The sequence below is a fragment of the Cetorhinus maximus genome, chromosome 21, assembly GCF_964194155.1.
Source record: "Cetorhinus maximus chromosome 21, sCetMax3.hap1.1, whole genome shotgun sequence".
In the NCBI taxonomy this organism is placed as follows: Eukaryota; Metazoa; Chordata; class Chondrichthyes; order Lamniformes; family Cetorhinidae; genus Cetorhinus; species Cetorhinus maximus.
In genome coordinates this window covers 19,144,635-19,169,959 of record NC_135899.1, presented here as the reverse complement: position 1 = coordinate 19,169,959, position 25,325 = coordinate 19,144,635, and the positions used below count along the sequence as shown (strand labels likewise).

Below are 25,325 nucleotides of genomic sequence, written 5' to 3'. Positions count from 1 at the left end.
TTTCAGGGAAATGAATGAGTCATATTACACCCAGCACGACCCTGCAGAAAGGAAATTAGATGAATTACGGGTTAATCTGTCCTTGATGGTGTTGGTTGAGGGAGGAATGTTGTCCAGGACACCGGGAGAATTCCCCTGCACCACTTTACCGTGGGATCTGAAACTCCCACTTGAGGCCTTGGTTGAATATCTCATTGGAAGGTCTCAGACTGTCGGACGGGGACAGGAAAAGGATTGGAACGTTCAGCCGCCTGAATGCCTTCCACCTTTCGATTAGATATGACTGACATGTCCCTCAACTCCATTTATCCGCCTCAGCTCCGTATGTTTTGATACCCTGGAAAATTACATTATTCCCAGTATTCCCCCTTAAAGGAGAGACAATTCCACATTTCTCCGACACTTGGAGGCGAAAAGTTGCTTCGAGATTTCACTCCGAATGGGCTCGGTCAAATTTTAATGATGATGACAGAACTCTCCTCATGTTGATGATGGGTGACAGTATTTTCCAAAATCGAGTAGAATTCCGACCGTTGGGGAGGAATGTTTCCAATGACAGGAACTTCCCAGGTTTTCCCTCCATTGAAATGAATGTCAGTAAATTCCGGTGGGCTGTGTAAGGGGTGTTCATGTCCCCCAGGCCAGATTGTCATTTCTGTGCCCCACACAGGAGCTGTTCAGCACCCAGACAGTGACATTAAAATCCAATGTTCAATACTGTCAAATGTATGAAACATTTTGCGCTAGAATATCAGACAATATCTCTGCAATAAAACAAGACATTTTTTTTCTCCAATCGACATTGATTTCTCCACTTCCCCTCTGCCGCCTTAACTCTTTGGCCAGAATTTTTCCGTCGGCGAGTTGGGGGCGGGTCCCCCTCGCCCATCGAGGGCTAAATTCTGCCCTATATTTTTCCAACTTTACTGAATTATCTGTTTATAATCCTGATGTATCTCAAAACTTCAATAGCCTGTGGTTTTCCTTTCTGCCGGAGCACAAGTGTCGGGGGAAGCTCTTCAAGTTTAACCCCAATAGGATGCCGTTTGATCCTCTCCCATTTTCCATTGGCCTGTCCCACAGTTCTGCCCCCCACACCCTGTGATGGCCTTCCTCTTTATCAAGGACTGGGAGGGCAGCACTGCCTGAGACATGAATGCACAGAGCTCAAAATCCCCGAGGCGGAGTTTGATTTTCTCTGAATTTTTTTTTCTATTTGTGAAACTAAATCTTATTTTCTCAAGCATTTACAAAGAAACTCCAAATACATTCTGCATAAAAACATATGTCAAGCCTCCTTTTCAATGCATTAATGCTCTCGACCTCAGCCACATCATGTGGCAGCGAGTTCCACATTGTGACCAATCGCCAGATGGAGAAATTCTCCCCAATATTGGGGGAAATATGTCACCCCAAAGCTTTCCTGCATCAGTTGAGGTGTCCCTGGGAAGGATCCATGAAGCACAGAGGTCTGTGAACCCTCTAAATTCTCTGTATCTATCTCTCGAAATACTTTCTTGAAGTTATGGTACTTTTTGCCTTAGTGTGAGCGACTGCAATCAGGAACGCATTTTAAGGATCTGGATCTCACACCTTGTTTCACCAGAGGGTTTGTAATCGGCAGCGAGTTCAGACTGGAGAAAAGTGCAATAGAATCTCGATCCCACCGATCTCCCCCTCCTCTCTCCCTCCCTCTCTCTCTCTTTCTCTCCACTGTCAACATTCCCTGGAGCCCAACCCGCCCTCGACAGGTTTCAATTATTCCCCTCCGTGCTTTAACTTTGCTTTTCCCCCTTTAGACTGGGCGTGTTATTTTTACTGTCCTGTGTGAAAGTCGCGAGGACATAGACCACGATGGAATAATAATTGCCTGAGGATCGAAGTGAACGTTATAAGAAAAAAGCTGAACTGAGGGTGTGCGGCAGCAACATCGAAACTGAAAGCGGTTTGAGTCAGGAAGTGCTGAGTGTGAACATGGCTTTCAGAGAACAGGTCCAGAGTTTGACCGAGGAGACAATTTGTTCCATTTGCCTTGATTTCTTCACTGATCCGGTTTCACTGGAATGTGGACACAACTTCTGCCGCTCCTGTATCACCCAGTGTTGGGAAAAGAAGGAGAAAAACTCCTGCCCGGAATGTAGAGAGGAGTTTCCGGAAAGAAACCTCAGGGTAAATAGGGCCTTAGCGAATCTGGCCGAGAAAACTCGAAAATTAATGCTGGATCCGAAAGAGAAGGAAAGCAAACTTCACTGTGAGGAACATCAGGAAGAAGTGAAGCTGTTTTGTGAAACTGACAAGAAATTGATCTGTGTCACTTGTGTAGTTTCGCGGGAACACAAATCTCACAACTTCCTGCCGATTAAAGAAGCTGTTGAAATCTACAAGGTAAAAGGGGATATATTTTCTAAGTTGATAGTTTTATCACATTTTCATGGTCTAACACTTCAATTCTGTGATTTTCTCTCCCAATCCCAGGGTCAGCTGAAATCTTCCTTAGATTCTCTCACACAGAAGAAATCGGCGGTTCGAGAAACGGAACAGAAACAGAAGCGGAAGATTTCCGAAGTCAGGGTAAGGTCTCCCTGTTCTGGTTTTCTGGGATCTCGGTCAGTTTTGCTCCCTTTATCGCGGGACATTAATTATGTTTCACATTTCATTTGGTAGGAACAGTCGAGCAGTCTGCAGACCCACATCACATCCGAGTTCACTAAAATGCACCAGATTCTCACTGAGAAAGAGCAGCGACTACTCAGAGATCTCAGGGAAGAAGAGGAGAGGATTCTAGAAAGAATGGAGAAAAACCTTCGAGAGATTGAAGAGAATTTAAATTCTATTGAGGAGAAGCTCTCAAAGTTGCAGAAACAGATGGAGCAAAAGGACGAGCTGATATTTTTAAAGGTGAGGGAATATATTGCGGGTCAGTTCAATGAAACTTCACACAGTCACAAAGTAACTGATAACTGTGGAATAAATATAGAATTTACTGAATAAATAAAAACGGAGTTAAGCACATTTCTGTCTGTTTCGTGGCAGTTTTGCGGTCTCCCCGAAATAATCGGCTTCCACATTGTCTGTAGATTCCCGAGAATACCTGTAACCTCCAGAGAATGAGTTTTCTTGATCTTCACACTTGCTTTGTGATTATTTCCGTGTTGCCAAGTTTATTTTTCACCTGGACCGCCCATTGTAATCCAGTTCCAGTTCATGTTGTGAGTGTGTGGGTGTGTCTGTTACGGTGTGTGAGAGTCACTGTGTCTGTGAGCGGGACTGATGTTGAGTTCCAGTTTATTTGACTCTCCACAACCTTCCTGCCAAAATGCATCACTTTACACTTCCGTGTTGAATCTAACATGCTCTGAGTCTGCTCATTTCACCAGCCGCCCTGTTTATGTCCTCCTGAAATGTGTGCAATTCTGGTTACCTCATGACAGAAAAGTAATTGAATTAGAGAGGGTACAGAGGAGATTTACAAGGATGTTACTAGGACTAGAAAATTGCAGCTATGAGGAAAGATTGGAAAGGCTGGGGTTGTTCTCCCTGGGACAGAGGAGACTGAGGGGAGATTTGAGATATACCGAATTGTGAGGGGCCTGATAGAGTGGGTGGGGAAGGGCCTATTTACTTAGCAGAGAGGTCAGTGACCAGGGGGCACAGATTTAAAGTGCATAGAAAGCTGAGAGGGAAGATGATGAAAAACCTTTACACCCAGACGGTTATGGGATCTGGAACTCACTGCCTGTAAGAGTAGTAGAGGCAGAAACCCTCAGCTCATTTAAAAGCTGTCTGGATATTGACATGAAGTGCTGTAAACTGCAGGGCTGGTGATCAAATGATGCAAAGTGCGATGAGGCTGGGTGGCTTGTTTTTCATCTGGCGCAGACAGGATGGGCCGACTGGCCTCTTTCTGTGCCGTAAACTTTCTATGATTCTAAATCTGTTACTGTGCTCCTCACTGTTCGTGATTCATTTATTTCAGGAGGAAGCTTGTCGGAAGAGAAGGTAGGACATGTTTTCTGCTGAAACTCTGCACAATTTGGTAAAATAACTCAGAAAGGTTTTGTTATGAATTTCTTTTCTAGTTACCATCGCAACATTAAAGTGCCGTTCATCGGGCGACAATAACTCTGCTTATGGTTTAAGCACCAGTCTTTTATTGTTATGACATGTTTTATTGCAGATATTAAATTAGATTTCATATAACTGGTCCACATGATTGTATTAAATTGCAAGATGCCATGCCGTCCTGAAGTGCTCACTTGCAGGCTGCAGACTGCTGTTAGTGCGGCTGTGGCCTTCCGACTGACCCTGAGAGAGCCACACCGTCCATGTTTCCATGGTGTCGACCATCCAAGTCCCTGCAAGGCTCCTGACCAAACCCAGACAGTCACATGTTAAGTGGGAACAGGTTTTGTTTTTATTCCAGTAATGAACCTTGACCTGTATCCTTAACACCGAGAAGACAGACCCAGCAGAGGTGGCGGCACTGTGGTATAAAGTTTGGAGGGAGTTGCCCTGGGAGTACTTAACATCGACTCGGAACCCAATGAAGTTTCATGGCATCGGGTGAAATATGGGCAAGGAAACATACTGATGATGACCACGTAGCAACCCGTTTGCCAACACCCTCCCCCCACCCCTCCCTCACATACTCTTTGGCTGATGAATCAGTACTCTTCCATGTTGAACGCCACTTGGAAGAAGCACCGAGAGTGGCAAGGGTGCAGGATATACACTGGATCGGGCACTTCAATGACCATCACCAAGAGTGACTCGTTAATGGAACTCCCTCCCTAACAGCACTGTGGCTGTACCTACACCACATGGCATGCAGCAGTTCAAGAAGGCAGCTCACCACCAACTTTTCAAGGGCAATTAGTGATGGGCAGTAAATGCTGGCCTAGCCAGCGATGCCCACATCTCATGAACGATTTTTTTCATAAAGCGCCACTACTGGCCGAGCTGGCTATGTCCCAAAGGACATAGCTGCTAGACTGGGTATGTGGCAGGTGATGAGGTAACCAACACGAGGATAAAAACGTACTTGATCTCATCCTCACCAATCTGCCTACCGCACATGCATCTGTTTATCTCTGCAGCAGTAGGAGTGACCACCGCACAGTCCTTGTGGAGATGAACTCCTGCCTTCACATTGAGGATACCCTCATTCAAAACTGGGCATCCATGAGGCGCTGTTGGCCATCAGCAGCAGCAGATTTGTACTAAACCACACTCTGCGACCTCATGGCTCAGCATATCCTGCACTCGGCTATTATCTCCATGGGTTTGGTCAGGAGCCTTGCAGGGAATTAACCCTGGTTGAATAAGAGTGCAAGAGGGCATGCCGGAAGCAGGACTATGCATGCCTAAAAATGAGGTGTCAACATAGTGAAGCTACAACCCAGGGCTCCTTGCATGTCAAACAGTGTAAGCAGCAATGGATAGACAGAGATAAGTGATCTCACAACCAATGGATCATATCAAAGCTTTGCAGTCCTGCTACATCCAGCGTTGCATGGCGGTGGACAATTAATCGACTAACGTAAGGAGAAGAGTTCACAAATACCCCACCCTCAATGATGGGGAGCCCAGCGCATCAGTGCAAACGATTAAGGCTGAAGTATTTGCAACCATCTTCAGCAAGATGTGCCCAGTGGATGACCCATCTCGCCCTTCTCCAGAAGTCCGCAGCATCACCGATGCCTGTCTTCAGCCAATTTGATTCACTCCACGTAATATTAAGAAATGGCTGAAGGCACTGGATACTGCAAAGGCCATGGGGCTTGACAATATTCTGGCAATAGTACTAAAGGCTTGTGCTCCAGGACTTATCGCACCCCTAGCGAAGCTGTTCCAGTACAACTGGCATGTACCCGGCAATGTGGAAAATTGCTCAGGTATATCATGTACACAAAAAGCAGGACAAATCTAACCTGGCCAAGTACTGCCTCGTAGGTCTACTCTCGATCATCAGTGAAGTGACGGAAGGGGTCTTCAACATTGCTATCAAGTGGCACTTACTAAGCAATAACCTTCTCACTGACGCTCAGTTTGGGTTCTGCCAGGGTTGCTCAGCTCCTGACCTCATTTTAATCTTGGTTCAAGCATGGACAGCAGAGCTGAACTCCAGAGGTGAGGTGAGAGTGACTGAACATTACATCATTTGACCGAGTGTGGCATCAAGGAACCCTAGCAAAACTGGAGTCAATAGTAATCGGAGGAAAACTCTCCACTGGTTCGAGTCATAACTATCTCAAAAGAAGATGGTTGTGGTTGTTGGAGGTCAATTATCTCATTTCCAGGAAATCACTGTAGGAGTTCTTCAGGGCACTGTCTTATGCCCAACCATCTTCAACTGCTTCATCATTGACCTTCCGTCCATCATATGTGGTCAGAAGTGGGGACGTTCGCTGATGATTGCATTATGTTCAGCACCATTTGTTACTCCTCAGATACTGAAGCACTCCATGTCCAAATGCAGCAAGACGTAAACAATATCCAGGCTTGGGCTGACAACTGGCAAGTAACATTTTCCCCACACAAGTGCCAGGCAATGGCTATCGCCAACATGAGAGAATCTAACCATCGCCACTTGATATTCCGTCGCTTGCTATTACCATTACAGAATCCCCCACTATCAACATCCTGAGGGATACCATTGAGCACAAACTGAACTGGACTAACCATATAAATACAATGGCTATAAGCACAGGTCAGAGGCTAGGAATCCTGCGATGAGTAACTCAGCCTGCCCATCACCTACGAGCCACATTTCAGGAGCATGATGAACTTTCCACTTGCCTGGATGAGTGCGGCTCCGATAACATTCAGAAAGTTTGACATCATCCAGGACAATGCAGCCCACTTGACTGACACCCCATCCACAATCATTAACTCTCTCCACCACCAACGAACAGTGGCAGCAGTGTGTACCATCTAATAGATGCACTGCAGGAACTCACCATGCCTCCTTAGACAACACCTTCCAAATCCATGACTGCTACCATCTAGAAAGACACGTGCAGAAGATGAGTGGGAGCACCACTAATTGGAAGCTCCCCTCCAAGCCACTCACCATCCTGACTTAGAACTATATCATTATTCCTTCACTGCCACTGGATCAAATTCCTGGAACGCCCTCTCTTACAGCACTGTGGGTGTACCTAGACCACTTGGACTGCAGGGGTTCAAGAAGGCAGCTCACAACCACCTTCTAAAGGGACAGTTAGTGATTGGAAATAAATGCTGGGCTATCCAGCGAAGCCCACACCATGTGAATGAATGAAAAAGATCAACGCAAAAGCAGAAACGTGTTTTAAGATATAAAGGAATATTTGCACCAAACCACAAGGAGATATTAATACCAAAGATGAGGTACATTTTAAAATGCCTTAAAGGAAGAAAGAGAAATAGAGAGGCAGAAAGGTTTAGAGAAGGAATTTCAGAGCTCAGGGCCTCGGCAGATGAAGGTCCAGCTGCCAATGGTGAAGCGATTAAAATCAGGGATATTCAATTGGCCAGAAGTAGAGGAGCGCAGGTGTCTCGGAGAGTTGGGTTGATGTTTTCAGCCTTTGCTTTTATTCTACAAGCTTTGTTTGTAATAGAGCAAGTGGACAGGCTAAATGTTTATCTTCTCCTGTGATCTGTGATATACAAGCAACTAATTTGTTATCAGGCTGTGGGCCTTAGCAGGACATGAGTGTTTCCATCCTCTGCCCTTGCATTTCCAAGTTATCTTTTGCTCAGTTATAGAGAGAAATTTCACTTTCTATCACATTTGTTCTAATATGAAAAATGCTGAAAGATATGCATTTTGGGGTAGCTTCACCATTTAAATCATGTCTAAAATGCTCAAATGGGATGAATTTATAGCATTAATTCTTTAATATTTACAGGATTAGTGATGACACTCCGAAACTCTCAGTAGCAGATGTTGCAGCCCTGTCTTTCGGAAAGTACATAGGACCTTTACAGTACAGAGCGTGGAGGGAAATGATCAATTCCATTGACCCTGGTAAAACTTTTATATTAATTTTCCTAACTATAATTCCAGTTGTGAAGGAAATAAATGAGCTTCAAAGTTCCAGGGGTGTGGGGGAAACAGGAAATCCAACGTTCCTCCAGTGAGGGGTTGTAGTCGTATGATCATCATAAGATTATAAGAAATAGGAGCAGCAGGAGGCCTTTTGGCCCATTAAACCTGTCCCGCCATTTGATAAGATCATGGCTCATTTAACTGTGGCTTTAACTGCCCTTTTTCCCTGTTCCCTATAGCCCTTAACTCCACTGTCATTCAAAAATCTGTCTAATTCAGCCCTGAGTCTATACAACAGCCTGGTCTCCATTGCTGTCTGTGGAACAGAATTCCAAAGGCTAACATCCCTCAAAGAGAAGAAATTCCTTCTCATCTCTATCTCAAAAGGGAGACAGACCCCTGATTTATAAACTATGTCCACTGCTTCTAGATACCCTCACAAGAGGAATCATCCTCCCACTATCAACACTATCAAGCTCCCTCAGAATCATATATGTTTCACTAAGATCACCTCTAATTTTTCTAAACTTCAAGAGTATAGGGTTAAATGTCTCAAACTTTCTTCATCAGACAACTCCTTCATCCAGGAATCAGCCTAGCGAACCTTCCCTGAACTGCTTCGAAGACATAAATATAACTCCCTTAAGTAAGGAAATGAAAACTGTGAAGTGAAAGTCAACATTGTCCCAGAGGACCATCGGCTGCGCTCTCATTAGAGAGAGACGACTGGTGGTGAGTTTAACCTGAGGGTCACCACACCTCAGGTGTGGGGTGAGGTTGAAAAGGCAGGGCCTTCATGGATGTTCAAAACCTCCCCACACATGAACAATTCCTCCCCCTCCCCCACTCTTTAGGTTAAAGTCCTCTCCACAGACCTAGTTGTACAATTTGCCAGGACACTGGTTCCAGCGTGGTTCAAGTGAAGGCCATTCTAATAGTTTCACTCACTTTTTCCCCAGCGTTAGTGCCAGTGCCCCATGAATTGAAACACATTTTTCCAACACCAATCTTTGAGCCACACATCCAATTCTCTGATCGTATTCACTCCATGCCAATCAGCTGATGCCTCAGGCTGAGATTATTACCTTTGAATTTAGTGCCTAACTGCACATACTCTTTCAGTAGAACCTCTTTCTTAGTCCTATCAATATGAGTATCCACGGGGACTATAAGAACTGGATGCTTTTCCTTCCACTCCAAGTTCCTCACCAGCCCTGAGAGGATTACTTTGACTCTGGCACAGGACAGGCAACACAGCCTTTGGAATGCATGCACTTGCCTGAAGTGAAGAGTTTCTATCCCCCTAACTAACCTGTCCCCTACTACAATGACATTCCTTTTTGCATTTGGATAGCTTCCTGCACCACTGTGCCATAGTCAGTTTGCTCATCCTCCCTGCATTCATGCTCTCGTCCACATGAGGTGCAAGGGCTTTGAATCTGTTGGGCAATTGCAAAGGCTGGACTTTCTAACCTGACTTTCTTCCCTTTCCCTGACCACTGAACAAATCGGAATACCTAAGGGTGTCACTGCCTCCTGGAACAAAATGTTCTGGTAACTTTACCCCTCTTCAGTGCATTGCACTGTCCAAATCACGGATTCCAGTGGATCAGCTCAGAGCTGAGGTTCCTCAAGCTGCAGACACTTACTGCAGATGTGGTTGCCGTAAATCAGACGGGTAGCCTCTGGTCCCCACCTGCTGCAACTGCAACACATCACCTGCCCATCTTTATTTCATTTTTATCTAACTGATTCGATTTCAAGTGGCTCTGGTGGAATGCAAACAGAGGATTATAAGCATTTTATTGCTGTGTAAGTGCCACTTGATGGCATTGTCAACATCACATTCTACAACTTGCCTGAAGATTGAGAGTAGACTGTTGGACCATTGATTGTCCACATTGCATTTGTCCTGCTTTTTGTCGGCAGGATATACTTGGGCAATTTCCCACATTGTCGAGCAGATGGCTGTGTTGTAAGTCGACTGGAACAATTTGGCTATGGGTGTCACTAATTTCAGAGTTAAAATCTTCAGTACTACAGCTGGGATGTTGTTAGTGTCCATTGCCTTTGCTGTTTCCAGTGAGTTCATCCCTTACTTGTGATCATGTGCAGTCAGTTGCCTCAGCTGAAGACTGGCATCTATGACATTGGTAACGTTGGAAGGAGACCAAGATGGATCATCGAGGTCATTGTTTCTCCTGCAGCTGTTGCCCTGATTTGAGATGTGGTGGTTGCCACGAGTACTCAATCAGTGTTAAATCTGCTGTGTGAGTGGCACGGATGCAGTTTTAAGGCTAAGAGACTGAAGCTCTACGCTGTCTTCTTAACAGTAGAAAATCAGAGGCTGCACATTATTCTTGACTGCAAGAGGGATTTGGGTGTAATATTAAAGAGATGTTTGTGCATTTGCCTAAATCCTTTGTCGACCGCACATGGAGATTTTGGTGGCGTGCTCGTCTACTTTATCTCCATTATCAAAGGTGGCAGTAGGCCTCACATAAAAGGTTTGCAACCATAGAATGATAGAAAAGTTACGGCGCAGTAAGAGGCCTGCGCCAGCCAAAGAAAAAAGAAACTAGCCGCTCATTTTAATCCCAATTTCCAGCTCCTGGTACATATCTTTGCAGGATACAACACTTCAGGTGCAGATCCAGGTACCTTTCAAATGAGTTGAGTATTTCAGCCTAAATCACCAACCAGGCCAAGACTTCCAGACGCCCATCACCCTCTGGGTGCAAAATATTTTCCTCATTTCCCCTCTAATCCTTTTACCAATCACTGTAAATCTGTGCCCTGTGGTAACCAGCATCTGATACAGTTCCATCACAACGTCTTTGCCTTGGACTTAAATACCTCATCCAATAAAGAAAAGCATTCCATATGGTGTCTAGACCACTGTACCCACTTGTACTGCCACCTTCCAGGATATGCGGCATGCACGCCAACGTTCCTCAGCCCCACCTCAAATGCATTACACACACTTATCCGGATTGAATTCAATTTTTCCACTCAACAAAACCATTGATATAATTCTGGAGATAACAGCTACCCTCTACACTTCCAACTACAGGGAAAATGTTTGTGTCATCAGCAAATGTCCCAATCATACCTCCCACATTTACGCCCAAACCATGAATATATGCAACAAGCAGCAAGGACTCCAACACTGAGCCCTGTCAATCACCACTGGAAACCATTTTCCATTTGCAAAAATATCTATCGACCATTACCTTTTGTTTCCTGTTGCTGAGCCAATTTTGGATCCAACTCACCACCTTCCCTGTGACCCATGTGATCTCACTTTCCTGACCAGTCTGCCATGTGGGACCTTGTCAAATGCCTCACTAAAATCCATGTGGACAATGTCTGCTCCACTACCCTCATCAATCCTGCTTGTTGGTTCCTCAAAAATTTCGATTAAGTTAGTAAGACATGATCTTCCCCTACACAACCATGCTGGCTATTCCTGATCAATCAATGCCCTTCTAAGTGACACTTTATCCTGCCTCTCAGAATTGATTCCAATAATTTGTCCACAACTGAAGTCAGGCTGACCAGCCTATCATTTTCTTGCCAATCCCTCACAACCTTTTTAAATAATGGTACAATGTTCAAAGACCTCCAACCATCTGGTACCTCACCTGTCTCTAGTGAGGATTGGAACATAATCCTCAGGGCATCCATTATTTCCTCCCTGGCTTCTTTTAACAACCCGAGATACAATCCATGTGGTCCTGGTTATATATCCACGTTCAAGGATGTCAGTTCCTCCATTACTTCCTCTCTCACTATACTTATTTTATCTAATATTTCACACTACTCCTCTTGAACTAGAATGTTTGCATCATCCCTCTCTTTAGTGAAGACTGAGACAAAGTACGCATTGAGAACCCTGCCCACATCCTCAGCATCAACGCACAGGTTACCATGTACATCTCTGATAGGCCCTACCCTTCCTTTAGTTATTCTTTTGCTCTTAATGTACTGGCAAATCTCCTTAGGGTTTTATATGATTTTACCTGCCAACATTTTTGCAAATCCTCGCTTTGCTTTCCTAATTTACATATTTACTTCACCCATGTACTTTCTATACTCCTCTAGACTTGCTTTTTGTGACTGCCATGAGCCTTCTTTTTTTGCTTCATCTTGACCTGTCTGCTTCTGTGTAACCTGGGGGCTCTAGATTTGTCAGTATCACCATTCTTTTTATGGGGACATGTCTCCACTGTGCCCATAGAATCTTGCTTTTGACAACATTTTCCCGTCTAATGACTCTACCCAGTCCACTTTCGCCAATTAACCTCTCAGCTTTGTAAAATTTGTCTCCCCCCAATTTAGAACTTTTATCCCTGCTTTCTATTTACCCTTTTCCATAATGGTGTTAAATCTAACTGTCTTATGGTCAGTATCTCCAAAATGGTCACCCACTGCTACTTCATCCACTTGCCCAGGTTCATTTGCTAAGACTAAATCTTGAATTGCGCCCCCTCTCGTTGGGCTTGTTATGTGCTGGCTAAGAAAGTTCTCTTGAATGCAGTTCAAGAATTTTGTGCCCTCTGTGCCCTTCACACTGTTTGCATCCCAATTCATATTAGGGTAGCTAAAGCATCCAAATATTGCCGTCCTATTGTTTTTGCACTTAGAAATTTGCCTACATATTTGCCCCATTCCACCATTTGGGGGCCTGAGTACACTCCTAGTAGTGTGCCTGCCCCTTTTTTATTTCTGAGCTCCACCCATAGGGCCTTATTTGATGCTTCATTTTGGATGTCATCCCTCCTTTCAGCTGTCATTGATTCTTGAATCGATAATGCTACACCCCCACCTTTTTTATCCCCCTCTCTACCCTGCCTGAAAACTCTATATCCAGGGATGGTAATCTGCAATTTTCGCCCCTCCGTATGCCAGGTTTCTGTTATGGCGATGATATCATGCTGCCATGTGTCTAACCAAAGTGCATTGGATATCATTGAAGGATCGTTGCTTGTTTAGAGCACGAGGAGAGGGAGTGTAGATTGGACCTGTGCTGAGGACTGTGAGGAGATCCATGTGAATGATCAGCAGCTTTAACTGTCCTGTGCAGGGTCCATGCAGGAAAGAGGTTTTCCTTGACTGTGGGTGTCACAATGACAGATCACGGTCTTCCACTTAAGCTAAAGTCCATCTGAGACTCAGACTTGTAGGGGTCTCTGTGACTGGATGGTCAGGGGCCTTGCACCTCAGCAAAGCATAGTGCAGGTGAGGCACTCAGTGAGAGGACTACAAAGTAACCCCTAAACTTGTTGGCATGATAAACATGTCAAAGGATATGCGATTATGATGTGTGAGTGGTGACTGGCGGGGTGGGGGGGGGCGCAGGAACATGAAAATTTCTCATCAATATGCATGGAGCAGCGATTTATAGGGGTCAAACGTTCTCATGTTGCTCCTCCCTGTCTGGTTATGGTTGAAAGAGCTCTCTGCTAGGTCGGCTCCCCTTTGAGAGCAGGTGTCAGGGTTAGCAAGAGCCGGCCTCAGGGAAGTCAAGATGGCGGCCATTGGCCTGACCACAGGTGTATCACAGGCGGTGCTCTTATCTACAAATGGGTGAAAGGCAATGCTGGAGGTGGCTTCGTAGATCCCGGGATCTATCTGCCAGCTTCTCCACAATGAGCTGCGGCCATAAGGGCTTGGAGGGAATCCAATGCTGGTGGCATTGAAGGTCACGCCCGCCTTGAACTTCTTTAATAATGGACCCATCTAGGGCTTCACTTGGGATCAATGCGTCAGCTTTCAGTCAGTGACACACAAGTGTATTCAGAATGCCCAATCAGGATAGTGCATCTCTGGAAAGTTTAGATTTGACATTCCTTCCAATCTGTCGTGTTCAGGACTTTGTCAGTGCATTGCTGAAATCACAATTCTACTTACAGGTGCCTGAGGTTGCAGGAGATGGTGCAGATCCTAATAAGCGCATTTGGCGCCAGGGTTCAGCATTTTATTATAGTTGAGCACATGCAAGGCTCAAACCAACAGCAGGGAAGATGTCACTACTGCAATTTAATTCTGCTCTCATAAATAAAGGTACATTTGCGAAACCTATGGTCAGTAAACAAGAAGGTGCTGGGGCCTTCCAGCCTCCAAAGGATAGAAAACCAAAAAGTTCAACAAATGTCCCGGAAGCTTACTCTGCCCAGAATCTGGTAACTATCAGATTGGTATGGGCCTGTCTACCACATCATATTCCAGCTATAGCCTCTGCATGTGGTTTGGCCACATCCTGGCCCTCCCATCCCCTTCATTGTCCTTCTCATGGGAGCAGACATCTTGCTTCCCCATGTCTCGCTCAGGCAACGCATCCCCATTTTGTATCACGAGGCTGTGCAGGGTGCAGCAGACAATGATGATCTGAGACATTCTCAGTATGGGAAAGCACTGCCTGAGCCATCCAAACATCTGAACCTCATCTTTAGGAGCTCAATCATCTGCTCAGTCAGGGACCTGGTGGGGGTATAGCCATCATTGTATCTCCTCAGCAGTACTCTGCGGGTGGTGAACTGGCATCATCAGCCATTTTTGCTTGGGGTATTCCTTGTCCCTGAGGATCCTGCCCGGCAATCACCGAGATAGTTCCTTTAATACCCTCCACTACCCTCGAGACCCTACAGAGAGACCAGTGCCTTGGTAACATAGAAAGACTAAACACATGAGCCCTTGTCAGGCATGACCATTCAGTTGGGGGTATGGAGTTTTGGAGTCATGAGTTGGCCACCACCCGTGCTCCTTGGAGGCTTCCACCTCTCTCTCTCCATTCATCCCTGCCTCTGACTGCAGCTGATGGCGAATGGACAGAATGAATGGAAGCTCCATACCTTGCTGGGATCTCGATGTGATGAGATGGGCATAAACCTGCTGACGTGTGGGCTTCACCATAGAGGGGAGAACACGACTGAGCATGGATGACATCCAGTTACCTCATAATTATTAGGGTGTGCCTTTAGTCGGCCATTTGCGCTGACCTTGAGCACCACCCACCAAAAAGACCTTGCTCCCACTTCGAGGCATCTTACTTACTGACTAACTGCGTGGTCAACGCCAGATTTGAAGAATGGTGTGTGTCACCTTCCAAACTTCATCCGCCAACTTCTACCCTTCCCCCTGCCACCCACCAACTTCCCCCCATCACATTAACCCACCCAATATCAGCTTTCCACTCCCCTCTGTCATGCTTGAACCTCCCTTCGTTCCACTGGGCATTATTCTGATCCACCTCCACATGCCCTCCCGACCCTGAGATCTGATGTGTACAGGCCCAACCTAAACAACCCCTCAAAACCTTTATTAACCAACCATGCAATAATATACACTTCCAACACCAGTTGTTCAGTGAGATCCGCTTGTCGGAGCCCATTCCCACGTGGTCAGTCTGCTGAATGACTTCTCCTGCACGACTTCCTGTGACTGATCACGTCACGCTTTCCTGGCTGTCCTTGTGGCTGTGGCTTTATATCCCTTTCTGACCCTGGTCCCTTGATATATAAGTTAATACCTTGATTCGGGTCATCCAATTGTGTTTCATGCTTTATCAATCCCTCCACCTGCATGTGGTCATTTCCTGCTCTCAGCAGGGGATATCTCCAGGTGTATGCCAGCTATGGATGTAATATCTGTATCTTGATAAGGCAGTAAGAAAGCTATTCACACATATCCAGAGAGGCCATTGTCTATGAAAGTTGCTGTAGATGGAGTGCCTGTTGGTGAGCCACCACCTCAATGACATGTCCTGAAATGTCTGTGTGTTTAGTTAAAACTGTCTTTATTTTTAAACAGTTGAAAAAGAGTTTCAGAAAGAGTAAACCTTGTTTGGATGGTAACGCAATATGTGAAAATCAGACAGTAAATCAGTAACCCAGCTTACATCGTGCTCAATATCAATCTCCATCGGAGTTAATGGAAACAGATATTGAGTGGAATGTGTTCCAAGCTGCTACTTCAGTGTTGTCCAAGTCACACAACCGTCCATGACAAATTTCAACCCCTCCCTCTGTGTCTCCATGTCACCTTGGAGCATCTGCTGTTGACTCTTGATTGCCTTCTGGATGAGAAAATCTGGATGGTGAACATGTCCCTCGTGTGCAAGTGCACGGGTATAGAAAGGAGCAGTTTCAGGTGCAGTGTTTGCACCAATGAGCACGTCAAATAGGACTCTGGAGGAGTAATTTCTGCATTTCTGGGCACCACACTTTGGGAAGGATGTCAAGACATTGGAGAGGGTACAGGGGGTACTTACCAGCACAATAGCACTGATGAGGGACTTCAGTTTACAGGGTAGTTGGATAAGCTGGTAATGCTCTCCCGAGAACAGAGAAGTTTAAAGGGAGATTTAATCCAGGAATATGAATTATGGGGGCTTTATTGAGCAGATCAGGAGAATCTGTTTACTCTGGTAAGTGTGTCTGTAACTAAAGGCTAAGATTTAAAATAATCACCAAAAGAATTAGAGGGGTAATGAGCAAAAATGAAATCTCACAGACTATGTTCATGATCTGCAATTCATTATCTGAAAATGTGGATTTCATAGGAACTTTCAAAAATGAATTGAAGATGTTCTCAAATGGACTAATATGCAGGGATCCGGGCAAAAAGCTGGACTAGAAGATTAAATTGGACAGCCTGCACAAGTACGATGGGCTGAATGGCCTCCTTCTGCACCATAAGATTCCATTATCTAGTCCAACTCATAATTGGGCTGGGATGTTTTTAAGGGACTAGGGCAGTCCCGAAAACAGGCGTTAGGCGCCATCCATCTGCTAATGTTGGTGCTGTTTTGGACTCTGTCCAAAAAGTGGGATGTCCTGAGACTCAAGCCCTGAGCCTTGGGTTTCCTGGACATGGATGTGGGCGACAGTGAAAAGCTGAGCACATTTATTTTCCTGTTTACAATTTGGAGATGGGGGAGGCAGCAGTGTTTTTCTCAGCTCCTCAATGCTCCTGTCCACACTGTATGACACAATGCCCATCCCCCTCCCACTGCTGCCTGGCCCCTTCACACTCTACGCTCACCTACCCACTGTCTCCCCAATATCACCCACCCAAATCTGCACTTGCTCCTCCCGCATCTCTGCTCTCTCCCCTCCCCCACTCTCTATACTCACCACCCACTCCCTCTACCCTCCCCCCCAGTCCTCCCTTCCTCGATTTCTTGCTCCCATGTGCCCTCTGCCTCCCCCCCTGCAGATTTTCCTCACAACCCTCCTTCCTCACCTGCTTTCTCTCTCATCTCACTTTCCTGGTCCCCTGCTCCCCTCCACCTCCCGTCCCGTGGCCTTTGTTCTTTCTCTCCGTCCATTCCTACACATACTCCACTCCCCATCCATCCCCTCTCTCACTCACTTCCCTCCAGTCAGTCTTCCCTCCCCATTCCGCACATCTTCCCTCATCTTGGTCCCATACTCTCCCTGTCCTCCCTGTCCCGCACACTGTCCCTCGCAACCCCCCCTCTTTACCCTCCAGCTTTCTTTCTCCCCTCCCTCTCCCTTGCTCTCTCTCCGCTCCACCTCCCAACCTCTCTCCACTCCCCCTTCCACCATCTCAGCCCTCCCCTTCCACCATTGTCACTGTCCCCTTCAGCTAACTCTGGCTCCACTCTGTCCACTCATTGACCACACCCCCACCCCTCCCAATCTCTCACTCCTTCATCACCCTTTCTCCCTCCCCTCCCCCTCCCTCTCCCCTCTCTCTATTCACACGTTTTTTCTCTCTCTCTCTCCCAATCCCGCTCCTGTGTTTGGGTTGCTGAGCTGTAACTAGTGGAGTGACACAGGGATGAGCGCTGGGAACTCAACTATTTACGATCTATATCAATGACTTGGATGAAGGGACCGAATGTCTGGTAGTTAAATTTGTTCATGACACAAAGATATTAGGAATTTAACTTGTTAAGAGCACATGAAGAGTCTACAAAAGGATTTAGATAGATTAATTGTTAGTTAATTTATCGGGTAGATTATAATGTCCAAATTCATGAACTTGTCCACTTGGCAGGAAGAATATCAAGGCAACGTATTATTTTAATAGAGAGGATGATTAAAACTATATTGTTGGAGTTCTGACTGTGTATTTTTGGTGTGGAGCGATTGTAAGTTCACACCTGTGGGAATAACCTTTGTGTTGTCTGGAGATTGTAACATTTAAGGTTCAGAATGTACCAAGGGTTGATACATTCAGATCCTGTCTCAGGGCAAGGGGGGCTGAACCCTGCTGGGAGATCACAGGTTAACAGGTGAATTCAAAGGTCAGTGAACAACCATTTGTGTTCATTTGTATTGAGTTAAAAGAGTTGGGAGCAGCAGCTGGTGCAGCAGCTCAGCTGAGGTGCTGGGACCGTCCCTGTGTTGAGATGCTGGAGTGGAACTGCTGTCAGCAGGTTATAATTTGCCTTACAAACTACCAGGAGACTCAGGTACAGGCCACGATCTTTCATTAGTGATTCAAGCGTACGTAGGGAGAGACAGCGTGGGGCAGTCTTGACCGAGCTGTGCAGATTACAGCGAAATCTTTTTATACACAATTAGTCACAGACTCATAATCTAATCTTGTCAATTCACAATCATATGCTTAAAGAGGCCTTCGGCTTTTGTCACTTATTTCCCGTGTGTACAGACACGCGACATTGTTCTCATCCTCGTAAGACCACCATCTCCTGCTGACTGTGCAGGAGTCTGTGCCTCCAGACTACAACAGCCACTCACTCCCTGGCCTTGTTCTTTGTTCTACTGCCTTGCCCATCATCTCCTTTCTTATTCTGTCTGAAACACATCTGCTATTCTCCCGTTCTGCTTTTCTGCTTATATTTTATTGTTACTAACAGGCAATTCTAACTAAAATTGTTTAACCCTTTCAAGATACTGGAGTAGAACTGCTCTTGGCAGGAGTAGATCGTCCAGCCCTTCCAGCCCACTCTGGCATTCAATGAAATCATGGCCTATTCTCTACTTCAATATCATTTTCCTGCACTATCCCCTTATCCATTGATGTTTTTAATATGTAGAAAACTATCCATCTCAGTCTTGCGCATACTCAGTAACTGAGCCTCCACAACCGTCTGGGACAGAAACTTACAAAGATTCATCACCCTCTGAGTGAAGAAATTCCTCCTCATCTTGGTCTTAAATGACCTGCCCCTTAATCTGAAACTGTGTCCCCTAGTTCTCGACTGCCCCACCACCGCAACCAGGGAAACACCCTTCCTGCATTTATCCTGTCAAGTCCTGTCAGAATTTTGTATGTTTGAATGAGATCACCTTTCATTTTTCTAAACTCCAGAGAGCAAAGGACCCGTCTATTTCATCTTTGCTCACAGGACTGAAAGGTCCGAGGAATACTCTGGTACAAAATTTCAACACTCGGAGTCCAGATGCAATATTCAAGTGGTTCCTTTATTACACATGTGGGCAGCTAACGCTGGGCAATCCAGGCGCTTCTCCACCGAGGTTCAAATGAGCACAGTTAATATATATTTTTTTACTACCAGTTACAACTTAATGGTGCTAGTTAGATAAAGGCCACAGCACAATAATCTGATCATTGTGTTCTTGTACAGTAATTGCAGAGACTGGGCATTATCCTTTTGGGAGACAACAAAGAATATGCGTTTGTTCTAGACAAAAGGTTTACGGGGGCTGACTGGGTGTGTTTCGGGGCTATCAAATGGTGTTAAATGGCCTTCCCCATCTCTTGATCGAGTCATCCTGAGTCCCTGCCCATGTGTGTCTCCCATTTCCTAATAGCAAATTTACAGCTGAGCCCTTTGTGCAAGTTTTTATTTTTCATGTAAGGCTGTGATTGTCTGTGTATGCTTTGGCAACCGAGTTGCTGGTCCTAGCTGGCACTTTAAAATAAATCCAAATTTTCTGCATCTTCAGGACAATCCCTCCATTCCAGGAATTTATTTGTGAACCTTCATTACACTCAGTCTATGGCAAATATACCTTTCCTCATGTTCGGAGACCAAAGCTGCACATATTAGTCCAGATGCCGTCTCACCAAGGCGATATATAATTGTAGTAAGACACCTTTACTCCTGTAACCAAATCATCTTGCAATAAAAGCCAACATAGCATTTGCCTTCTAAATTCCTTGCTGTACCGGCTTTCAGTGACTCATGAACATGGACACATAAGTCCCTTTTATGCTTAACATTTCCCAGCCTCTCTCCATTTAAGAAATACCCTACATTTTGGTTTTTCCCACAAAAGTGGATATCCTCACATTTCTCCACCTTGAATTCCATCTGCCACATTTTTGCCCACTCACTGAGCCTCTCCAAATCTCCTTCAATCATCTCTGCATCCTGCTCACAACTGACACTTCCATCTGCAAACTTGGAAATATTACATTTGATCCCAACATTCAAATCATTGATATGGATTGTGAATGTCTGGGGCCCAAGCACCTATCCTTGCGATACCCCACTAGTCACAGCCTGATCACCTGAAAATGACCCATTTATTCCTACTCTTTGTTTTCTGCCCATAAACCAGTTCTCAATCCATGCCAGTACATTCCACCAAATTGCATTTGCTCTGATTTTGTTTGCACACCTCTGTTGTGGGACCTTATCAAAAGCTTTCTGAAAATCTGAATAAACGACATCCTCCAGTTACCCTTTCCCTATTCTCCTAGTTACATCCTCCAAAAACTCCAACAGGGGTTTGTTAAACGTGATTCCCCTTTCATCAAGTCCATGTTGATTCTGCCCAAGCTTCCCATTATTTCTAAGCGTCCCGTTATCACATCCTTTATTTTAGGCTCTTGCATTGCCCCTACGACTGATGTTAGGCTAACAGGTCTGTAATTCCCTGTTTTCTCTCTTCCTTCTTTCTTAAATAGTGGGGTTACATTTCCCACCTTCCAATCTGCAGGAACAATTCCAAAGTGACTCAAATTTTGAAAGATGACCACCAATGCACCGACTTTCTCTACAGCCACCTCATTCAACATTCTGGGATGTAGATCATCAGGTCCAGGGGATTTATCTCCTTTAGGTCCCATTAATTTCTCTTGTACTCTTTTTTTACCTAATAATATTGTGTTGCAGTTCCTTGTTGATATTTGTCCTTTGATCCTCCATTATTCTGGGGGGTTTTTAATGGTGATAATTGACATTTTTGCAGATTATGAGCAAGTTCATGTGATTTGCCTTACTCGTGTCTGTCATTAACCATATGGTTTGTGGTGTGTTCGACCGCAGTTTTCCTGTTAATTAATGTTTACCTCATGTTAATTCTTTATGTTAGAATATAAGAGGTAATATTATCTGTTTGCATTGTTGACTCTTGGTTAGTAAAATTCTTCTGTTTGTTTCAAAACATGGAATCTTATGGATTTATCCTCTTAGCAAGCAACTGGGATTTCAAATTTGGTCGACTAACATAAAAAAGTTAATGGTCACTAAGCAGATCATAACCAAATTTGAGGGTCTTGCCTGGGACTGTAACAAATTTGGGGTCTGGCCTTGCAATGTACCAAGGGAGACAGCAGAACTCTACAGTAGAGTGGGATCTGGACAATCTGGTACATGAATCACTAAATTACTTTGCAGGTACAGCAAGTGATTAGGAAGGTAAATGGAATGTTCATGTTTATTGCAAGAGGAATCGAGTACTAAACTATGCAATTGTTGCTACAGCTGTACAGGGTCTTAGTGAGACTGCATCTGAAGTCTGTGTACCATTTTGATCTCCTTACTTAAGAAATGAGATAGTTACATAAGACGCAGTTCAGAGAAGATTCGCTCGACTGATTCTTGGGATGAATGGATTATCTTATGATAAAAGGTAGAACAGGTTTGGCCTTTACTCATTGGAGTTTAGAAGGATGAGAGGTGATCTTACTGAATCGTGTAAGACGCTGAGGGGATTTGACAAGGTGGATGCCGAGAGGACATTTACCTTGGAGAGGCATCTGGAAATAGGGGACAGTTTTAAAATTAGGAGTCTCCCATTTAAGACTGAGATGAGGAGAATTTGTTTTCTGTCAGAGGGTGGTTAGTGTTTGGAATTCTCTTCCCCAGCGAGCAGTGGAGGCTGGGTCATTGAATATATCCAATCAGATCAGCCATTATCTCCTCCCCTTCTCTCTTTTTCACTCTGCCCGATTTGCGTTCACCCTCCAGTTCTTGCTCGCTCTCTCTCTCACGCCTTTAAGCTCTCCCTGCTCCCCTGCACTCTCTACCCCTCCATCTCGTTCTCCCTCTCACACCATCACACTCTCCCTGCCCCCCTGCACTCTCTACCCCTTCATCTCACTTTCACCCTCGCACTCTCCCTGACCCCCTGCACTCTCTACCCCTCCATCTCGTTCTCCCTCTCACACCATCACACTCTCACTGCCCCCCTGAACTCTCTACCCCTTCATCTCACTTTCACCCTCGCACTCTCCCTGCCCCCCTGCACTCTCTACCCCTTCATCTCACTTTCACCCTCGCACTCTCCCTGCCCCCCTGCACTCTCTACCCCTCCATCTCACTCTCACATCCCCACACACTTCCTGCCACCCCCCCTGCTCTCTTTACTCCACCCTCTCTTTCTTACCCACTCTCCCAATCTCTGTCATGCTGGTCTCTCTCTCTCTCTCTCTCCGGCTCCCATGTTCTCAAACCCTCCTGCTCTCACTCTCTCCCACCTCTTCCTCTCCATCAGTCCACCCACACTCTCCCTCTCCACGTTCCTGCTCCCTCCTCTGCTGCCATTTTCTCTCCTCAACTTCACATTCCCCCCCCCTCCATCTCTTTCCAGCTCCCTCTCCCTCCCTCTCTCTCTCTCTCTCTCCCTCCCTCTCCCTCTCTCCCTCTCCCTCTCTCTCTCTCCCTCTCTCTCTCTCTCTCTCTCCCTTCCTCACACTCTCTCCCCCTCCCCAGCCCCTCTCTCTAAATCACTGACTGTGTTATTTTAACTTTCCCCCAGCTCCAGCCTCTCTGACTCTGGATCTGAACACAGCGAATCCCCGGCTCATCCTGTCTGAGGACCGGACCAGTGTGAGACTCGGAGACAAACGGCAGCGGCTCCCTGACACCCCGGAGAGGTTTGATCCCTGGGTCTGTGTCCTGGGATCAGAGGGATTCACATCAGGGAGACATTACTGGGAGGTGGAGGTGGGGGAGAAGACTCGGTGGGGGCTCGGAGTGGCCCGAGAGTCTGTGGACAGGAAAGGGGGAATCTCCCTGATCCTCGAGTCCGGATTGTGGGTTGTGGGGCTGGTTCCCGGATTTGGTTATTTAGCCGCCACCTCCCCCTCTGAAACCCCCCTCACCCCGAGTGTGAATCCCCGGAAGATCGGGGTTTTCCTGGACTATGAGGGTGGACAGGTGTCATTTTACAATGCGGACAACATGTCCCATCTCCACACTTTCACCCACACTTTCACTGGGAGAATCTTTCCCATCTTCCACCCGGGACCGAATGACGGCGGGAAAAACTCGGCCCCGCTGAGAATCTGCGGGATTCAAGGTCACTAACAGATCCATCCCATAATTTCACACCGTCTCCCTGCCTCCTGCCAGCTGTAAACTGATGGGTGTGGGTCTCAGTCACAGGTGGAGAGAGAAGCCAGGTTAACATTCCGGGTATAAACCCTGTATGGGAACTGGGAACTGAAAGATCAGCGAGGACCTCTGTAGGGCTGGGGGAAAGAAGGAGGGGGAGAGAAGAAACAAATAGAAGCTCAATTGTAGAGAGGAACTTACAGGGTAGAATGAGCTGTGAACTGCAGGAACCCGGTGACCTTCCTGCCTGTAATGTTGCTCCACAGGCGGAAGGTGGTGGGACATCAGCTTGTTTGAGATGAATCAGTTTAGTGATTCTCAAACTGGGGTCCGGGGAGTCTTTCCCGGGGGGTCCAGGAAATAATTTCTCCAGAGGGTGGGAGAGAGAGAGAAAAGCACAAGAGGGGGAGGAAGTGAAGTGGGGGAAATGACAAGCTCCCCGCTTTGTATAAATTCCCAGGAGTTAGTGTTATCCCTGCATGAGCAGCTGTCAAGATTTCCACCCCCAAACCTCCCGAATTCTCTCCCTTCTTCACGGTGATGGACATTTCGGCTGTCATGGTTTTCAGCGGTGAGTCTGATATTTCCTTTCGGTAGGAGGGGAGGTGGAAGACCAGCTGCTGCTGTGATACTCGTCTGTCTTCAATTTGGGCTCAGGCAGTGAGCAAGTGCCGTTATCATGCTGCCTGGCCTGCTGAGTATTTCCATTATTTTCTGTTTATATTAATCTCTAATTGGTTTGTTTCTTGTAATCGCGATAAAACTGTCATCTTGACTTTCTTCAAACTCTCACCATGTTTCAATAACACTGAGTAACTGGACTGGGTTGGTACACGCCTGTAAATATTTCCCAGACTGTCATATCCAAGTGGGTACTCTGTAATAAAATTGGAGGGGTGTTTCCGGTTTCGTTTACGTTAAAATGTGAACGTGCTTCGAGACTGTTTGAGCATGTAAATGATGTGACACTGTTGTGAATACTGATGTGATAGTCTGTCTGTATTGAACGTGATGTGTGAACTGATCGGGTATGTATGCCATTAACAGGCAGTGTTAACCATGTGAAAAGTAGTTCAGTTGCTGCATTAGAATGTTTGTCATGGGCTTTCTCTTGTACTGAAGCTCCTCCGAGTGCAACATGATCATTTGAATATCATTGCAATTTCTGTGATGGTCATTTTGAAATGTTCTTTTAGATATTTTAGGAATAAAGTATATTTTGCAAAAAAAATGTGGAGTCACAGTTATCATTTATCTCTGGTTTGTCTGCTCTGTCTCATCACTTTCCTGTCAGTGAAATAGTCCTTAAATCACTATTATGTAGTTACCTATTTTATTAAAAATATGTAACTCTGTACATGTAACCTGTTCATATTATCATTTTTATATAGCATTATAATTTACATTGAGAGTCCATGATTACATTTGTAAATTGGTTCTTTAACGAAAAGAATCTGAAAACGAGTGGAATAGAAGCCGTTTTCTCAAAAAGGACACAGTTCATCATTAAATCTAAGAAACAGAAACTAAACATGCTATTTGTTTTATTTACAAATTGCTCCAGAGTCTGGGTCCTTACAGCCCCCATTCCAAATTTACCTGGATGATTTTAAGAGCTTCTGGATGGAGTAAATGGAGTGACAGATGCCTGTAAATTGTCCTGAAGTTTACTCTGGTACTTCAGCCATCACTCCCGCGGATAGGGACCTGAGATGGGCAGTGGAAATGCCAGCCTGCTTCAGGTAGGAAGCAATGCAAAATCGTAAA

At 45.6% G+C, this 25,325-nt stretch overlaps 1 protein-coding gene across 1 annotated transcript; it reads left to right on the top strand.

The window, feature by feature from the left end:
- The first annotated feature begins 1,959 nt into the window (after positions 1 to 1,959).
- LOC144695348 (zinc-binding protein A33-like) lies at positions 1,960 to 24,775 on the top strand. The gene is made up of 6 exons (XM_078566246.1): positions 1,960 to 2,385; positions 2,476 to 2,571; positions 2,665 to 2,898; positions 3,977 to 3,999; positions 7,893 to 8,011; positions 22,981 to 24,775. Exons 1-6 carry the CDS (start codon positions 1,975 to 1,977, stop codon positions 23,529 to 23,531), a joined length of 1,434 nt encoding a protein of 477 aa, XP_078422372.1. The 5' UTR covers positions 1,960 to 1,974; the 3' UTR covers positions 23,532 to 24,775.
- Positions 24,776 to 25,325: the final 550 nt, after the last annotated feature.

Coding starts and splice junctions, on each gene's coding strand:
- LOC144695348 (XM_078566246.1), top strand. CDS start 1,975: ATGGCTTTCAGAGAACAGGTCCAGAGTTTGACCGAGGAGACAATTTGT. Junction 2,386..2,475: donor AAGCTGTTGAAATCTACAAG/GTAAAAGGGGAT, acceptor TCCCAATCCCAG/GGTCAGCTGAAATCTTCCTT. Junction 2,572..2,664: donor GGAAGATTTCCGAAGTCAGG/GTAAGGTCTCCC, acceptor TTCATTTGGTAG/GAACAGTCGAGCAGTCTGCA.